At 35.3% G+C, this 14,575-nt stretch overlaps 1 protein-coding gene across 1 annotated transcript in view; it reads left to right on the top strand.

Annotated features, from left to right (window-relative positions):
• The window catches only part of LOC136029066 (uncharacterized), a 28,350-nt gene extending 14,913 nt beyond the window's left edge, over positions 1 to 13,437 (top strand). The window contains exons 4-6 of the mRNA XM_065707104.1: positions 208 to 299; positions 6,750 to 6,927; positions 13,275 to 13,437. Coding sequence (XP_065563176.1) covers positions 208 to 299; positions 6,750 to 6,927; positions 13,275 to 13,369 — 365 coding nt within the window. The 3' untranslated portion in view covers positions 13,370 to 13,437. The remainder of the gene's footprint in view (positions 1 to 207; positions 300 to 6,749; positions 6,928 to 13,274) is intronic.
• The last annotated feature ends 1,138 nt before the right edge of the window (positions 13,438 to 14,575 follow it).

Below are 14,575 nucleotides of genomic sequence, written 5' to 3'. Positions count from 1 at the left end.
GATCATAAATTGTTTTAGCTAAGCTAGTCCTCTAGTATTTTTTTTTTAACCCAAGAGCAGCAGCTTGGTACCGAAGGACCAACTTTATTGAAAGCCCTTCACACTTTTTAGTTTTCTTACTTAGTCCCGTACTTTTAAACTTTAATATACATTTTTAATGACCTTTCAATTTCGTAAGAGCGAAAGAATAAATAATTTCTGTTTCAGATGATCTTTGCATTGCAATGGGCGTCCTCTCAATCGTTTCATCAGTCGGTAGTCTTGTTTTAAGTGGACATTTGCTTTATGGAACCAGATCTGTAAGTTTAAATTGCATGTTGTCAGAGGAAAATGGTCAGTTTTTTATTTTCGAGCTATTTATTTTAAACCTATTGGATAAATAGTGGTTTTGAGCCTTTGAAAGTAGCAAGGAGCGAGATATTCTAGAGCGGAGAACATCCCTCATATATGTAATAATTTCTTTCCGTTGAAATTGCTCCTTACTTCCAATTGAATATTTTTTTTTCTTTTTTAATTTCTGATCATGTTTTAAATAATGTCAGAATATTCGGCTCCAGCTTCACGGCAAAACTCCCTCTCTCAAAGGAAAGAATAGTCTGAAAAATTCAATCCTGGTGAAAATTTACACTGGACGGTTACCCTTAATATTCCCATATAAAATCGAGTCGGTAAAGAGAAAGAGCAAAGAAAAAGTTAAGAAAACTAAAAAAAAATCTATTTGGAAAGTCCCACTAGTGTAAAATCATCCCTGAAAAGGTAATTCCCCAAAAACCTCCCTCCCCATAACAAAGTATCCCCGTGGAAAATCGCCCCAGCTTAAAAATTAAATCCTCTCCCCGCACTTGAAAAATTTGCGCTCAATTCCCATTTTATTCATACATACTTGCATACTGTTTACATATAACATTGGTTATTGGGAAGTAAAGGCCTACAGACTTTTGTAGGAGGGGGCGGGTCATTTCTGGGGGGGGGGGCTTATATGTGAGGATCTGTCTATGGAAGAGTTTTTGTATAAGGAAGGAAATATTTTGTCGAGGGGGAGCTGGATTTTCCAGTTTTATTAAAAAAAAAACAATCAGAAATTAAATACAAAAACAGGTTTTTTTCAGCTAAATGTAAGGACCAGCGTTAAAACTTAAACAAACAGAAATATTATGTATATGAGGGAATTTTTCCCTCTTCAATACCTCACTCTTTACGCTGAAGTCTTTTCAAGGACAGTTAAAAAGCTTTACATTCTAGTTAGAAAAAAGCGTTACATTTAGTTACATCCTTTATGTTTTAGGAGTCATTCTTAAATAATGGGAACAAAAAGTCAAACGTTAGCATAAAGAGCAAGGTATTGAGGAGGGGCAAAACCCCCCTTCTGTGCGTTTAAGTTCTAATGCTGCTCCTTATTTTCATTTGAAAAATATGTTTGTTTTTTGCATCATTAAAGATCTAGTTTTCAATTATATCTGCCAAATTTTTATGCGTAGTCGCTTAAGAAACGGAAATTACCGAAAAAAAAGAGTATTGAAAAATTTACGGCAAGTAAAGTAATATTTAAAGAGGTGGAAAGTCGTTAGTGATGAATCATTACGGTGGCAACATGATTGGGTTATTCTCGGGGAAAATTTGGGCATTCGATGAACGAAATTTATTTTTCTGGGAGACAGAGATTTTTGGGGAAATCCCTGAAAATCCAGGGATAGTGGAAGCCATGCTTAGAAAAAACTGCTATCCCGTTTTTACGGTCACATGTTGGCATGACGACATATTTTCCAGATTAGCCTTCGATTGAAGTGTTACCGACGCTTCTGATTATACATATGTTTTAGATTACAGTCTGTCAGATACAATACCGTCGTCGGTACACAATATCCCCAAGTTATGCCTCGATAGCGAGTTTTCTTGGAAACAAATCACATGATTACACGAGTGAAGCTCTAGTAGAATCGGAATTGCAATCAGAAATTTACCGTCGATCCTCAAGGTATACTGTTATTTAGTAGAGGATGCGGAGCTTGCCAGTTATTTGGAAGAACAAGCAATGGTGTGCAAAGCTTAGGTCATTAAATAAAAAAAAAACAAGTTTTTTTTAACTGAAAGCAAGAAGCGACATTAAAACTTAAAACGAACAGAAATTACTCCGTATATGAAAATGGCTGTCCTTCCTCAAAGCCCCGCCCTTTACACTAAAGTTTGACTCTTTCTCTCAACCCTACTTTTCAAAACAGTAAAAGACTAGCGTAAAGAGTGGGGCGTTAAGAGGGAACGACCCCCTCAAAAGGAGTGGGGAGGAGGCCTAGTTGCCCTCCAATGTTTTGGTAACTTAAAAACACAATTAGAACTTTTAACTTTTTTACGAAGGTTTTTATTAGTAAAAAATTCATATCTTACAAATTAACTTACGTAACGAGCTTCTATATTCGTATGTTTTTATTACATACTAGCTGTTGGGGTGGCGCTTCGCGCCCCCCAAGCCCCCCGCGCGCGTAAGTCGTTACTCTTGAACATGCAACATATAATTGTCCATGGGAAAAACAATTCGTATTCAGATCTATACCTCATTATTCTAATGATGTGTCCCTGTGTCCCGGTCCTCATTTGTGTCCCGGTGTCCCAGTTTGTAATTTCTCTTTGAGTGTCCCGGTCATCATTTATATTCCCTGTGTCCCGGTGTCCTGGTCGTCATTTGTGTCCTGGTGTCCCGGTCTGTAATTTCTATTCCAACAATCCCTGTGTCCCGGTCGTCATTTATATATCCCACCTGTGTCCCCCGCGTCCCCGTTGTAGTTGTGTCCCTGTGTCCCGGTCGTCATTTATATTCCCTGTGTCCCGGTCGTGATTTGTGTCCGGGTGTCCCAGTCTGTAATTTCTCTTTGAGGTTCCCGGTCGTTATTTATATTCCCTGTGTCCCGGTCGTCATTTGTGTCCCGGTGTCCCGGTATGTAATTTCATCAGTTGACAAACATGACGTCAGTCGACAAACAACTTCATGACGCATACAGCTCAATCCTTATAATGACGTCAGTCGACAACATGACGTCAGTCGACACACAAACATGACGTCACTCGACACACACACACACAGACAACTTATTTTTATATATATACTAGCTGTTGGGGTGGCGCTTCGCGCCCCCCAAGCCCCCCGCGCGCGTAAGTCGTTACGCGCCATATTAGTTATGCGCCATTGTAGTTGTGTCCCTGTGTCCCACCTGTGAATATAGATAGATTTATATATGTGTTTCAAACTACGTAAAAATTGCGAATATACAACATTTTTGGCTTTCCCACTACTGGGAGCTTTTCGTTTCCAATCGCCAGCAATTGATCTGAAAATGTTTGACCAGAGTCATCGTTTTGCAATCGGACACGCATATTTGTAGTTAATTTTAATATTTTTACGTGTGCCCATAAATTAGAATTTTTCAGGCAAGCATTCATTTCGTCTGCAGGAGTTAAACTACGTAAAAATTGCGAATATACAACATTCTTGGCTTTCCCATTGTCTGTGCATATACAAAGCCGTATGTACAAATAATGACGTCATATGCAAACGCTCTTTTTACAAACAAACAAACATGCATACACACAACTCGTTTTTATATAGATAGATAGATAGGTAGATACAATACAAATTAACTGCGTAAAACTTGCGAATATACAACATTTTTCGCTGTCCAATTGTCGCTGCATATAAATAGATTGTCAGGTTTACCGACCCTCGAACATGCAACGCACAATTGTCCATGGGAAAAACAATCAGTATTAAGATCTATACCACATTTTTCTAATGATTGACCTTGAGCTTTGTTAATGGTGATTGCAAATGCTAATCGAATTGGGAATTACAATCTTTTAAATTGAAAAGGCAGATCCGTTGGAATCATGGGAATGCGAGGAATAAGAACAGCCTCACTCTCAAAAGGCCCTGTCAAGATTGTGGCCTCTATTAGGTTTTCCATTGTTTTTTTTACGGCAAGTCGCGTGCCATTGCAAAGCTTTGGTGGGTTGATATTTCTTAAAAGTATTATTGGTACGCCTATTTTTAGTTGTAGCACGTGTGGTGGAAACCCTGAAAGATCTATGGAATTTAAAAATTCAGATGGATAATTAACCGCCCTGGTCGTCATTTATATTCCCTGTGTCCCGGTCGTCATTTGTGTCCCGGTATCCCAGTCTGTAATTTTTCTTTGAGTGTCCCGGTCGTTATTTATATTCCCTCTGTCCCGGTCGTCATTTGTGTCCCGGTCTGTAATTTCTCTTTGAGTGTTTTTTCTTTTTAGTATTTTTTAGTTTTTTACATTTTTTCTTTTTTCAGTTTTCTTTTTCTTCTTTATTTTTCAGCTTCACTATGAAATACATATCGCCGAACCTTTGTTTTTTTAACTAAAATCTGGTATGCATTGATGACCTTATCCGAGTCAAAAACCCAAACCCAATCATCATCGCTATCATTTTCAGTTTTGATATGTTTTGACTCTCGCTGTCCAGGTGGATCTTCATCTAACTGCGCGGTTTTGCGTTCTTTAGCCTCAATCCTGTTTCCTTGCTGTTCTTTTGATTCCTCGGCACGCTTTCTTTTCTGACTTTCTCTATCAGCAGCAAGTTTTTTGGCATAGACTCTTTGAGCATCTTCATCGGCTTTTGCCATTGTAAGTTCATCAGTCATTTTAAACTTAAACATTAATAGATTTCTACGTGAACATATATGTCTTAAATATCTTTAATGACGTCACCGTCATAGCAAAAATGACGACAAGTAACTTCATGACGTCAGTCAACACAGAAACATGACGTCACCTAATCCACAGACAGACACACAGACAGACAACTTATTTTTATATATATAGATAGATATGAACGGGTTCGCCCCCTCGTCAATATTTCGCACTTTTACACTAAAGCTTAAATTTTGTCCCTATTCCTTAAGAATGACCCCTGAATTCCAAAGGCCGTGGAATAGATAGTTGAATTTAAAAAAAATACTTTAGCGTAAAGAGCGAGGTATTAGGGGGAAGTGAGCCCCTCATATGCGGAATCATTTCTGTTCGTTTTAAGTTTTAATGCTGCTCTTTCCTTTCAGTTGAAAAAAAAGCTTTTTCATATTTAATTGTTCATTGTTTTTTTTAAATAATATTAGAAAATCCTGCACTCCCTTCATGGAAATTCTCTTCCCCCATGACAAATTCCTCCATGGAAAGATCTCCCCACGTAATCCACTCCCCTCAACCCCTCAGGCCCAGCCAATAAAAATCCCCCTGAAAACATCTCTACACTTCCCAATAACCATTACAGGTACAACCATTAAAAGCTCTGGAACACGCATTCGTGATCTGTCTCTGCCAAAATATACAAAATTCCACATTTTTGTAGAAAGGAGCTTGAAACTTCTACCATAGGGCTCTCTGATACGCTGAATCTGATGGTGTGAGTTTTGTTAAGATTCCATGACTTTTAGTTCCCCCGATTTTCTAAATAAGGTACATTTTCTCAGGCTCGTAGTTTTTGATGGGCTGGACTAAACTTAATGAAACTTGTACAATTAAAATCAGCATTAAACTGCAATTCTCTTGATATAAATATTGGTATCAAAATTCCGTTTTTCAGAGTTTCGGTTACTATTGAGCCGGGTCACTCCTTACTACAGTTCGATACCAAGAACTTTTTGATTTCACGTTATGACAGGTATGGCTTGAAGCATTCAATTGCGAAGAATGTTTACCCAATGTTACTTTTCTGCTAGCTTTCTAATTCAGTCCTGTTTCTGTATCCTCTTGTTTTTCGGTAGTATTTTTCTTCATACTTCACTTTCTACTTTTCTAAGTGTATCCTACTTTGAGTGGTGCATTCCTTTTGCTTTCCATTACCGTTGTCATTTTTCTTACCAATTTTTAATTGACTAAAACTGTTTAAATAACCGAACACTGAACAATAAATTGCATGAAAAATTTTGCTCAGTTCTGATTTTTGGAGCTTTAGTCATAGAAAGGTTAAGATGGGTAGGGGAATAGGCTGCCAAAATTCAAGCCTCCTCGTTATCTAGCTGGCGCCAAACAAAAAGCAGAGCATTCTCGAATGATGTGAGACTAGGTCAAAAGAAAGGATGTAAAGGAAATATAACCTTCATGAGAGGAAGTAAAGACTGAAACCCTGAACTAATAAAGTTAACCTTTACAGCTAACATATTGCACTAATTTGTATCAGTTATGCAGAAACATAATTTTCTCAGGCTCTTAACTTTTGATGGGTAATATGAAACTTTAAAAGCTTTGCATATTTTGAATTAACATAAAAATTTGATTCTGTTGATGTATCTATTGTCATCAAAACTCTGTTTTTTATAGTTTCGGTTACTATTGAGCCGCGTCGCTCCTTACTTACAGTTCGTTACCACGAACTGTTTGATAGGTTGTATATCACTGAGTGGAAAAAAGAAAAAGAATTCAAAATCTCATCTTGGTTCAGCTTATTGTTTAAAAAATTTTGTGAGCATGAAGGTTTAAAATTGATGACAAGAATTACTAAACACTGAAAAAAAATATAACAAAAAAAAAAATTAAGAAATACCTCCTAACTCACCAAAAATTAAAAATTAGTAAGTTCTTTTTGCAGCAAAGATAAATTGAAATATTTTTTTTATTTCACGTTGAGATAAAAGAAAAATTTTCAAAATCTTTTTCATTTATTTTATTAAATCAATAATTGGGAACAAATAAAAGGTTTTCACAGTAACGACCCCAAAAAATTTTCCTTTCCAGCGAAATCCAATCCTAATAGCAATTTGGGTATATGGTCAAGTTCCAATGGTTCTCCTGTCGCTTGTTGAGATATATCTGGCAACAGCATTGCTTACTAGAGGATATGCAGTCCATCCAGGCAACAGAGAAGCAATTAAAAATACAGCTTACTACGTTGGAGGTCATTCTATTTTCCTTAGTAAGTAGCTAAAAAAGAATGAGAAACTACTCAGAGAAGAAAACAAACTAAAAAAATTGGAAAAAAAAACAGGAACAAAAAACAACAATAGAGATCAAGGCCCTTTAGCGTAGCGCAGTAAAATCCTAAGTTTAATAAAAAATTATGCACAAAATTTTGTTGTGTTAATTTTTTAACTGTTTTCGTTTGTTTTACAGTGACGCCGAACTTTTTCCAAAATAGAACGCCAGATGCACTTTGATTTTTTTTTTTTTTTTAGCTACCCTGTGTTACATATACTAACCTAGCATTCAAAGTACCAGGGACATAAAAATGAAAGCATTTTCTGTCCTTTGGTCCTAATTTAGGTATATTTATACCTAAAATCCGCGGTTTTTGAAGATTTTCCTTTGCTTGTTTCAAAACTGGGAATTATTTAAAGCAATAACGCCACATTTTCGTCAATGTCGCCACGTCAAACCATGAAACAAGGTAAGCAGAACTACTTAGTTATTCGACAACGCTTTTGGTCTGTAAAAATTCAATCTGTTAATTTCCAAAAGCGTCTTAACCTCCAAAGAAACCTACACTCTATTGAGCCGTTTGGTGCCATGGGTTTTAGCTTAATTTGCGCTGATTTTTGCCCACTTTTATTTTTTTAATTTTGCACCGTTTCTACCAAAAACTACAAAACTGCCTTAAAATGCCTTAATTTCTTCATTGAAAATTGAATTCCTTTTATTGTTGTTTTTTAAGATATATATGGCTCTGTAAGTTTCTATTCAAACAGTTCGTGGTAACGAACTGTAGTAAGGAGCGACCCGGCTCAATAGTAACCAAAACTCTAAAACATTGAATTTTGATATCAATAGCTACATCAAAAGAATCGCATTTTAATGCTGATTTTAAATATATAAGTTTTATCAAGTTTAGTCTTACCCATCAAAAGTTACGAGCCTGAGAAAATTTTCCTTATTTAGGAAAATAGGGGGAAACACCCCCTAAAAGTCGTAGAATCTTAACGAAAATGACACCATCAGATTCAGCGTATCAGAGAACTCAACTGCAGAATTTCAAGCTCCTATCTACAAAAATGTGGAATTTTGTATTTTTTGCCAGAAGACAAATCACGGGTGCGTGTTTATTTGTTTGTTTTTTTTTTGTTTTTTTTTCTTTTCCCCAGGTGTCATCGTATCGACCAAGTGGTCCTAGAATGTCGCAAGAGGGCTCATTCTAATGGAAATGAAAAGTTCTAATGCCCTTTTTAAGTGACCAAAAAAATTTGAGGGCATCTAGGCCCCCTCCCACGCTCATTGTTTTCCCAAAGTCAACGGATCAACATTTTGAGATAGCCATTTTGTTCAGCATAGTAAAAAACCATAATAACTATGTCTTTAGGGATGACTTACTCCCCCAAAATCCCTGGGGGAGGGGCTGTAAGTTTCAAACTTTGACCAGTGTTTACAGTAATGGTTATTGGGAAGTGTACAGACGTTTTCAGGGGGATTTTATTTTGTTTGGGGGTGGGGCTGAGGAGAGGGGGTAATGTTGGAGGATCTTTCCTTGGAGGAATTTGTCATGGGGGAAGAAAAATTCAATGACAAGGGCGCAGGATTCTCTAGCATTAGTATAAGAAAACAATGAAAAATAAACATGAAAACGTTTTTTCAAATGAAAGGAAGAAGTAGCATTGAAACTTAAACGAACAGAGATTATTCCGCATATGAGGGGTTCTAAAAATACTTTAGCATAAAGAGCGAGGTATTTAGGAGGAGATAAATACCTTGCTCTTTATGCTAAAGTATTTTTAGTAATTTCAACTATTTATTCTACGGCCTTTCTGATTCAGGGGTCATTCTTAAAGAATTGGGACAAAACTTACGATTTAGTGTAAAGAGCGAGGTATTAACGAGGGTACAAACCCCCTCGTATACATAATAAAAATATAAGGTTATGAAAGTTTGTTACGTAAGTTAATTCTTAAGTTACGTATATTTTTTACTAATAAAAACGTTCGTTAAAAATTAAAAGTTCTAGTTGCCTTTTTAAGTAACCGAAAAATTGGAGGGCAACTAGCCCTCCTTCTCCACCCCTTATTTCTCAAAATCGTCTGATCAAAACTAAGAGAAAGCCATTTAGCCAAAAAAAGAATTAATATACAAATTTCATTTTAATAATTTATGTGCGGAGAGCCAAAACCAAACATGCATTAATTCAAAAACGTTCAGAAATTAAATAAAAAAAACTAATTTTCTTAGCTGAAAGTAAGGAGCGACATTAAAACTTAAAACGAACAGAAATTACTCCGTATATGAAATGAGTTGTCCCCTCCGCAATCCCTCGCTCTTTACGCTAAAGTTTGACTCTTTGCCACAATTCTACTTTTTAAAACAATTAAAAGCTTTAGCGTAAAGAGCGAGGGATTGCGGAGGGGACAACTCATTTCATATACGGAGTAATTTCTGTTCGTTTTAAGTTTTAATGTCGCTCCTTACTTTCAGCTAAAAAAATTAGTTTTTTTTTATTTAATTAACTAAATAAAATCATGATAAATCTCTCATTCTTCGGCAATTTCAATATTTCTTAATCAATCCAAAATGGTTCCAAAAGATCAGAAATCTCTATGTTTCAAAGAATTAGACTGTATCATGGTGCACTTTTGGCTTTAAGCCAAAAATTTCACCAGTATTTCAGGACACCTAAAATTTTTAATTCTCGTTAAAACCGCTTTAAATGCAAGAAATTAATCTCTGACCGCTTTTTTGTACTCTTTGTTATCGCACTTAAGAATTATTAAAGAAGCATTTACTTTTTCTTATTGCTTTTAAATTTAAATTAAACTGAAGTGGCCTCATAGCTTGCTGAAATAGATATGTAAAAACTTAATTCCAATTCTGAGCATTGTTTATTTCTGACATAGGCTCCTCAATTTGCAACCAGTGCACCACATTTTGATCACAATGCTTCATCGATATCCATAAGTATAATCAGTACTTATAGCAGCGTTTTCCAAACTGGGAGGTGTACCTCCTTAGGGAGGCGTGGACAAGTCTAAATGGAGCCGCAAAAATTAGTCCCAGCGAACGATTTTCAAATAATTGCTGAAGTTTTGTACGCAAAAAAAGAGCAAAAAAAAATATCGTGCTTCATAGCGCATAGAGCACCTAAACGTTCGGTAACTTAGCACCCCACCCCGTATCTTGATCATCATTCCTTTGAAATAAAAGTTTACCGTCCCAATAAAGATAAAAATATATGCATAATACGCTGACACCTTATTTGTGAGCATCCCCTTCCGGCTTCTAAAAGCCAGACGGAGGACATCACATCTATATTACAAACTCAGATTGAAAAGTTAACGAAAAATATAATGAAGCTTTGCTTATGTTGTGGAATCACAACAAAAGTAGCCAAGCAGACAGACTGAATTTTGTTGGCTCGAAAAGTTCAATCAAGAAGATGGGTCTTGGAGTTGGACATAAATTAAGAAAGGGTAATTTAGCCTAATTGTGTCTGTTCAGTTTCGTCATTTAGATACAATTATATAAATATATCTTTCTACCAATACAAATGATAAATGTTTAGGAGGATTCTCTCATCTTTTTTCTTTTTTCTCTAGTGTACAGTGCCTTTTTCAATATCCTTTCTCTTTAAATGTTTAACACTTTGTTGTTCTGTCAATGTTCAGTGATATTTATATGAATACTTGACGTTCTCCAGGGGCTACATTTAAGCCCTAGGGACCATTGACCAGTCCCTGGAGTTGTGTTTTATTTATGTGTTTACATTTAATAAAGTCAAAGTCACTTATAAACTATTGGACATATCCCAAAAATGTCATCTGGGAGTTTGATATCAACTCTTTCTTTCATTACATTTCTCAAGACAAGGGGATACGGATTACCTTGTTATCGTTCGGATTTACAAATATTATTGCGATAATGTGAAAAAACCAATGTGTTTGTTGTGTTCCAAAATTTTGGCAGCTGATAGTATGAAACCCGGCAAATTGAAACGACACCTTGAAACTATTCATTCCGAATAAGTTGGTAAGCCCTAAGAGTTTTTTTTTGTTTTTTTTTTAAGGAAATTAGATGAGATATCAAAAAACAAGCAAAATTAAAAAAAAACTGTTTATATTTCCATCAAATACCTTACTAGTATCATACCTAGTGTTGTACAGAATCGCGCAAGGTAAAAAAAAAACACACAATAGCAGATACTTTAGTTTTTCCAGCAACTATTGGTATCGTAAAGACAACGTCTGGCCAATCTTATTCGAATCAGCTTCGAAAAATACCGCTTGCTGATAATACAGTTGGCAGAAAAATTGATGATATATCTGAAAATCTTTGTGACCAATTAGTTTCTCGGATGCGTTCTTCAACATTCTCAATACAATTAGATGAAGCTACTGGAGGAACTGCAAGCTCCACAGAGCAGCTCTCGTATGAAAAACTATAAGCGAGCAACTCCTCAATGTTTTGCAAAAGTAACGAAAGTTATTAATTGCATTGAGAAGAGTCCAGTAAAAGCAAGTTTGTTCACAAAACTGTGTGAAGATATGCGAAGCTCGCATATCTTATATTTACATCATATCTTATATCGCATAGCTCGCATTGCGAGCTAATTACAAATTACTTCTGTACTATTGTGAAATATGCTGGCTATCTTGTGCAAAAGTGATTCAAAGGGTACCTGCCTCAAAGAAGAAATTGCTATTTTTCTTGGGGAATCATAATGAAGACGGTAATATGCTTAGGGATGATAATTTTGTTGTCAAACTTACATATTCGGTTGATGTTTTTGAAAAATTGAGTATTCTTAATAAATCAATGCAAAGACCGTATATGCATTTGCTTATGCAAAAAGACAAATTGAAAGCGTTTATTAAAACTGAGGAACTATGGAAATCGTCTTTCGAAAAAAAAAGAAAAAAAAGACTGACATGTTTCCGCGTTTGAATATATGCACTCAAGATAACATAAAACAAACAAAATCTCTGTAGAATACTCGAATGGTTTGTTGCTTCAATTTTCGAATTCGGTGATTCAATTTTCGGTGATCTTTGTTTTACAAAGTATGCGTGGATACAAAATCCATTTATTGACAAAAAATTAATAAATTTGGATTGACAAGTATTGAAAACGAAAAATTGAATGAATTAATTTTAGACTGTATCTCTGGTTTAATCTGGTTGAATCTTCACACAGAATATAATACTTTTTCAAACAAAGCTTTGAAAGTACTGCTACCGTTCGCAACATCATATTTATTCAAAACGGGATTTTCTGATTTAGCTGAAATGAAATCCAAATATTGAATCCGCTTAGTTCTAAAAAAAAGGCTACGAGTAGCTATATCATAACCAACACCAAAGATTTGATAAACTTTGTGTTAATAGACAAACACATCCATCTCATTAAAAACAATAATGAAATACCATTTGCCACTAGTTTGTATGAATAAATTTTATAAGAGTAATAATATATATGTTTTATTTTATGATAACTGCAGGGGGGGCGCAAAATGATGTACCTTGATACATCTATTTTAACTTATTGATTACCTTTTATTCTAAGAGAAATTTCACAATAGGTATATCAAATAATTGAAGCAACAAGACTCATACTGGCTTTCACTTCTTTTTCGAACAGCTACGTTCACGAAGCGTATATTATTTTCAACCCATGTGTACTTTCAACAGAAGCAAAATTTGCTTTAAGAAGCAAAATTTCTTCAATTTTCATCAGTTTATTTGTTGAACATATCTATAATTCAGACTTTTTGATTGGTTTTCTGTTTTTGGGTGGGCTCGTGAACGATATTCAATGCATGAAATAAAAACTTTTAAAGTTATTTTGACTATCTTTGGAAATACACACAAATTTATTCACGAGTTATAAGATAATAAGATGAATTTTGGGGGGTCTTTTAATAATAAAATAAAAGACAGTCCAATTATGTTCAGAATCTAAAAATACTATAAGCGAATTGTGAGTGAAAAACTGGAAAAAATAACTTTATCAAAACATAACATTAGAGATTACTTTAAATTCGCAATATCCCTAAAACATTTTCAGAATTCCAAAAAATAGGCCACTATCTTAAAGAATGGTGGTATTCCACGTGACGAATTTTATATTGGCCGCATGTAACAGCTTATTACAATTTCAGTAACAGCTTGTTGAGCATTATGTCTGTAAAAAAAAGCTTTTAAATTTGCCAAACACATGAAGCATTAATAAGCATTAATATTGGTAAAATTAAATTAGTAATTTAAAATAAAATTACTCAAAATTGATAATATTAGTATTACTTCATTTTTCCGCTTGTATTTTTCATATTAATAGAATCCTTTTTCTTAGCCTTAGATACAATGTTCCTGTTGATTGTCATCCCATTTTGGCAGAAAACAAAACGGAAGGAACCTCTTTTACTGGAAGATGCACTTATTAATTAAGATGTTGCTTTGGATTTTTTTTTGTATTTTTCAAGATTAAAACTTAAAAACAAAACTATTTTACCCAACACTGAGTAGAAACTTTATTACACCGCTGAGGAATGATATGGCTGCTTTTAAAATTTGACTGAACCTAACTTACGATGCCGCAAATCAAAACCATTTGATTAGGTTATGTCAATTGCTTTTGCTGAACAACTCACAATTTTCATATTTCTCAATTGATTAAAGAGCCCATTGGGTATGCAGACACCGAGTATGAGAATAAAGAGAGAGTCGCAGTCTAGAAATCTGAGGAATGAGCACTTCAGCAAGAAGAGTTTACATGTGTAGATGCCATCAAAGCAGTTAAGACACTGCTGCCTCGGAGGCAACAGATTTTAGACACACCACCGCTGCTGCTAACAACTTACTGCAGCACCGAGTCACTTCAGACCAGCACAGTTTCGAAGGCTTTTCTTCTATCCCGATCTATTCAAAGCATCCTTCTTTACACTCTCTCAAGTATTTCTCATTTCCCTTAAATCTTCCTTTACGACATCCTCCCATCAAATTCAGGAGAAAACATGCTTTTCGTTTGACCCTAAGATGGTTGGCCAACAATCATGGTCTTTGGCAATATGTCAACCTTTATCCGAACAGCGTGTCCTAGCCATATCAACCTTTCTCCCATTGTCAGACAGTTCGTGGTAACGAACTGTAATAAGGAGCAACCCGGCTCACTAGTAACCAAAACTCTAAAAATGGAATTTTGATACCAATAGCTACATCAGAAGAATTGCATTTTAATGCTGATTTTACATATATAAGTTTCATCAAGTTTAGTCTTACCCATCAAAAGTTACGAGCCTGAGAAAATTTGCGTTTTTTTGGAAAATAAGGGGAAACATCCCATAAAAGTCATAGAATCTTAACGAAAATCACACCATCAGATTCAGCGTATCAGAGAACCCTATTATAGAAGTTTCAAGCTCATATCTACAAAAATATGGAATTTCGTTTATTTTTTTGCCAGAAGGCAGATCACGGATGCGTGTTTATTTGTTTGTTTGTTTTTTTTTCCAAGGGGTGATCGTATTGACCCCGGCATCCTAGAATGTTGCAAGAGGGCTCATTCTAACGAAAATAAAAAGTTCTAGTGCCCTTTTTAAGTGACTCAAAAAATTGGAGGGCACCTAGGCCCCCTCCCACGCTAATTATTTTCCC

Source organism: Artemia franciscana, chromosome 7 (assembly GCF_032884065.1).
Source record: "Artemia franciscana chromosome 7, ASM3288406v1, whole genome shotgun sequence".
NCBI lineage: Eukaryota > Metazoa > Arthropoda > Branchiopoda > Anostraca > Artemiidae > Artemia > Artemia franciscana.
Note: the sequence above shows the minus strand (reverse complement) of the source record. Positions and strands in the feature narration are given on the sequence as shown.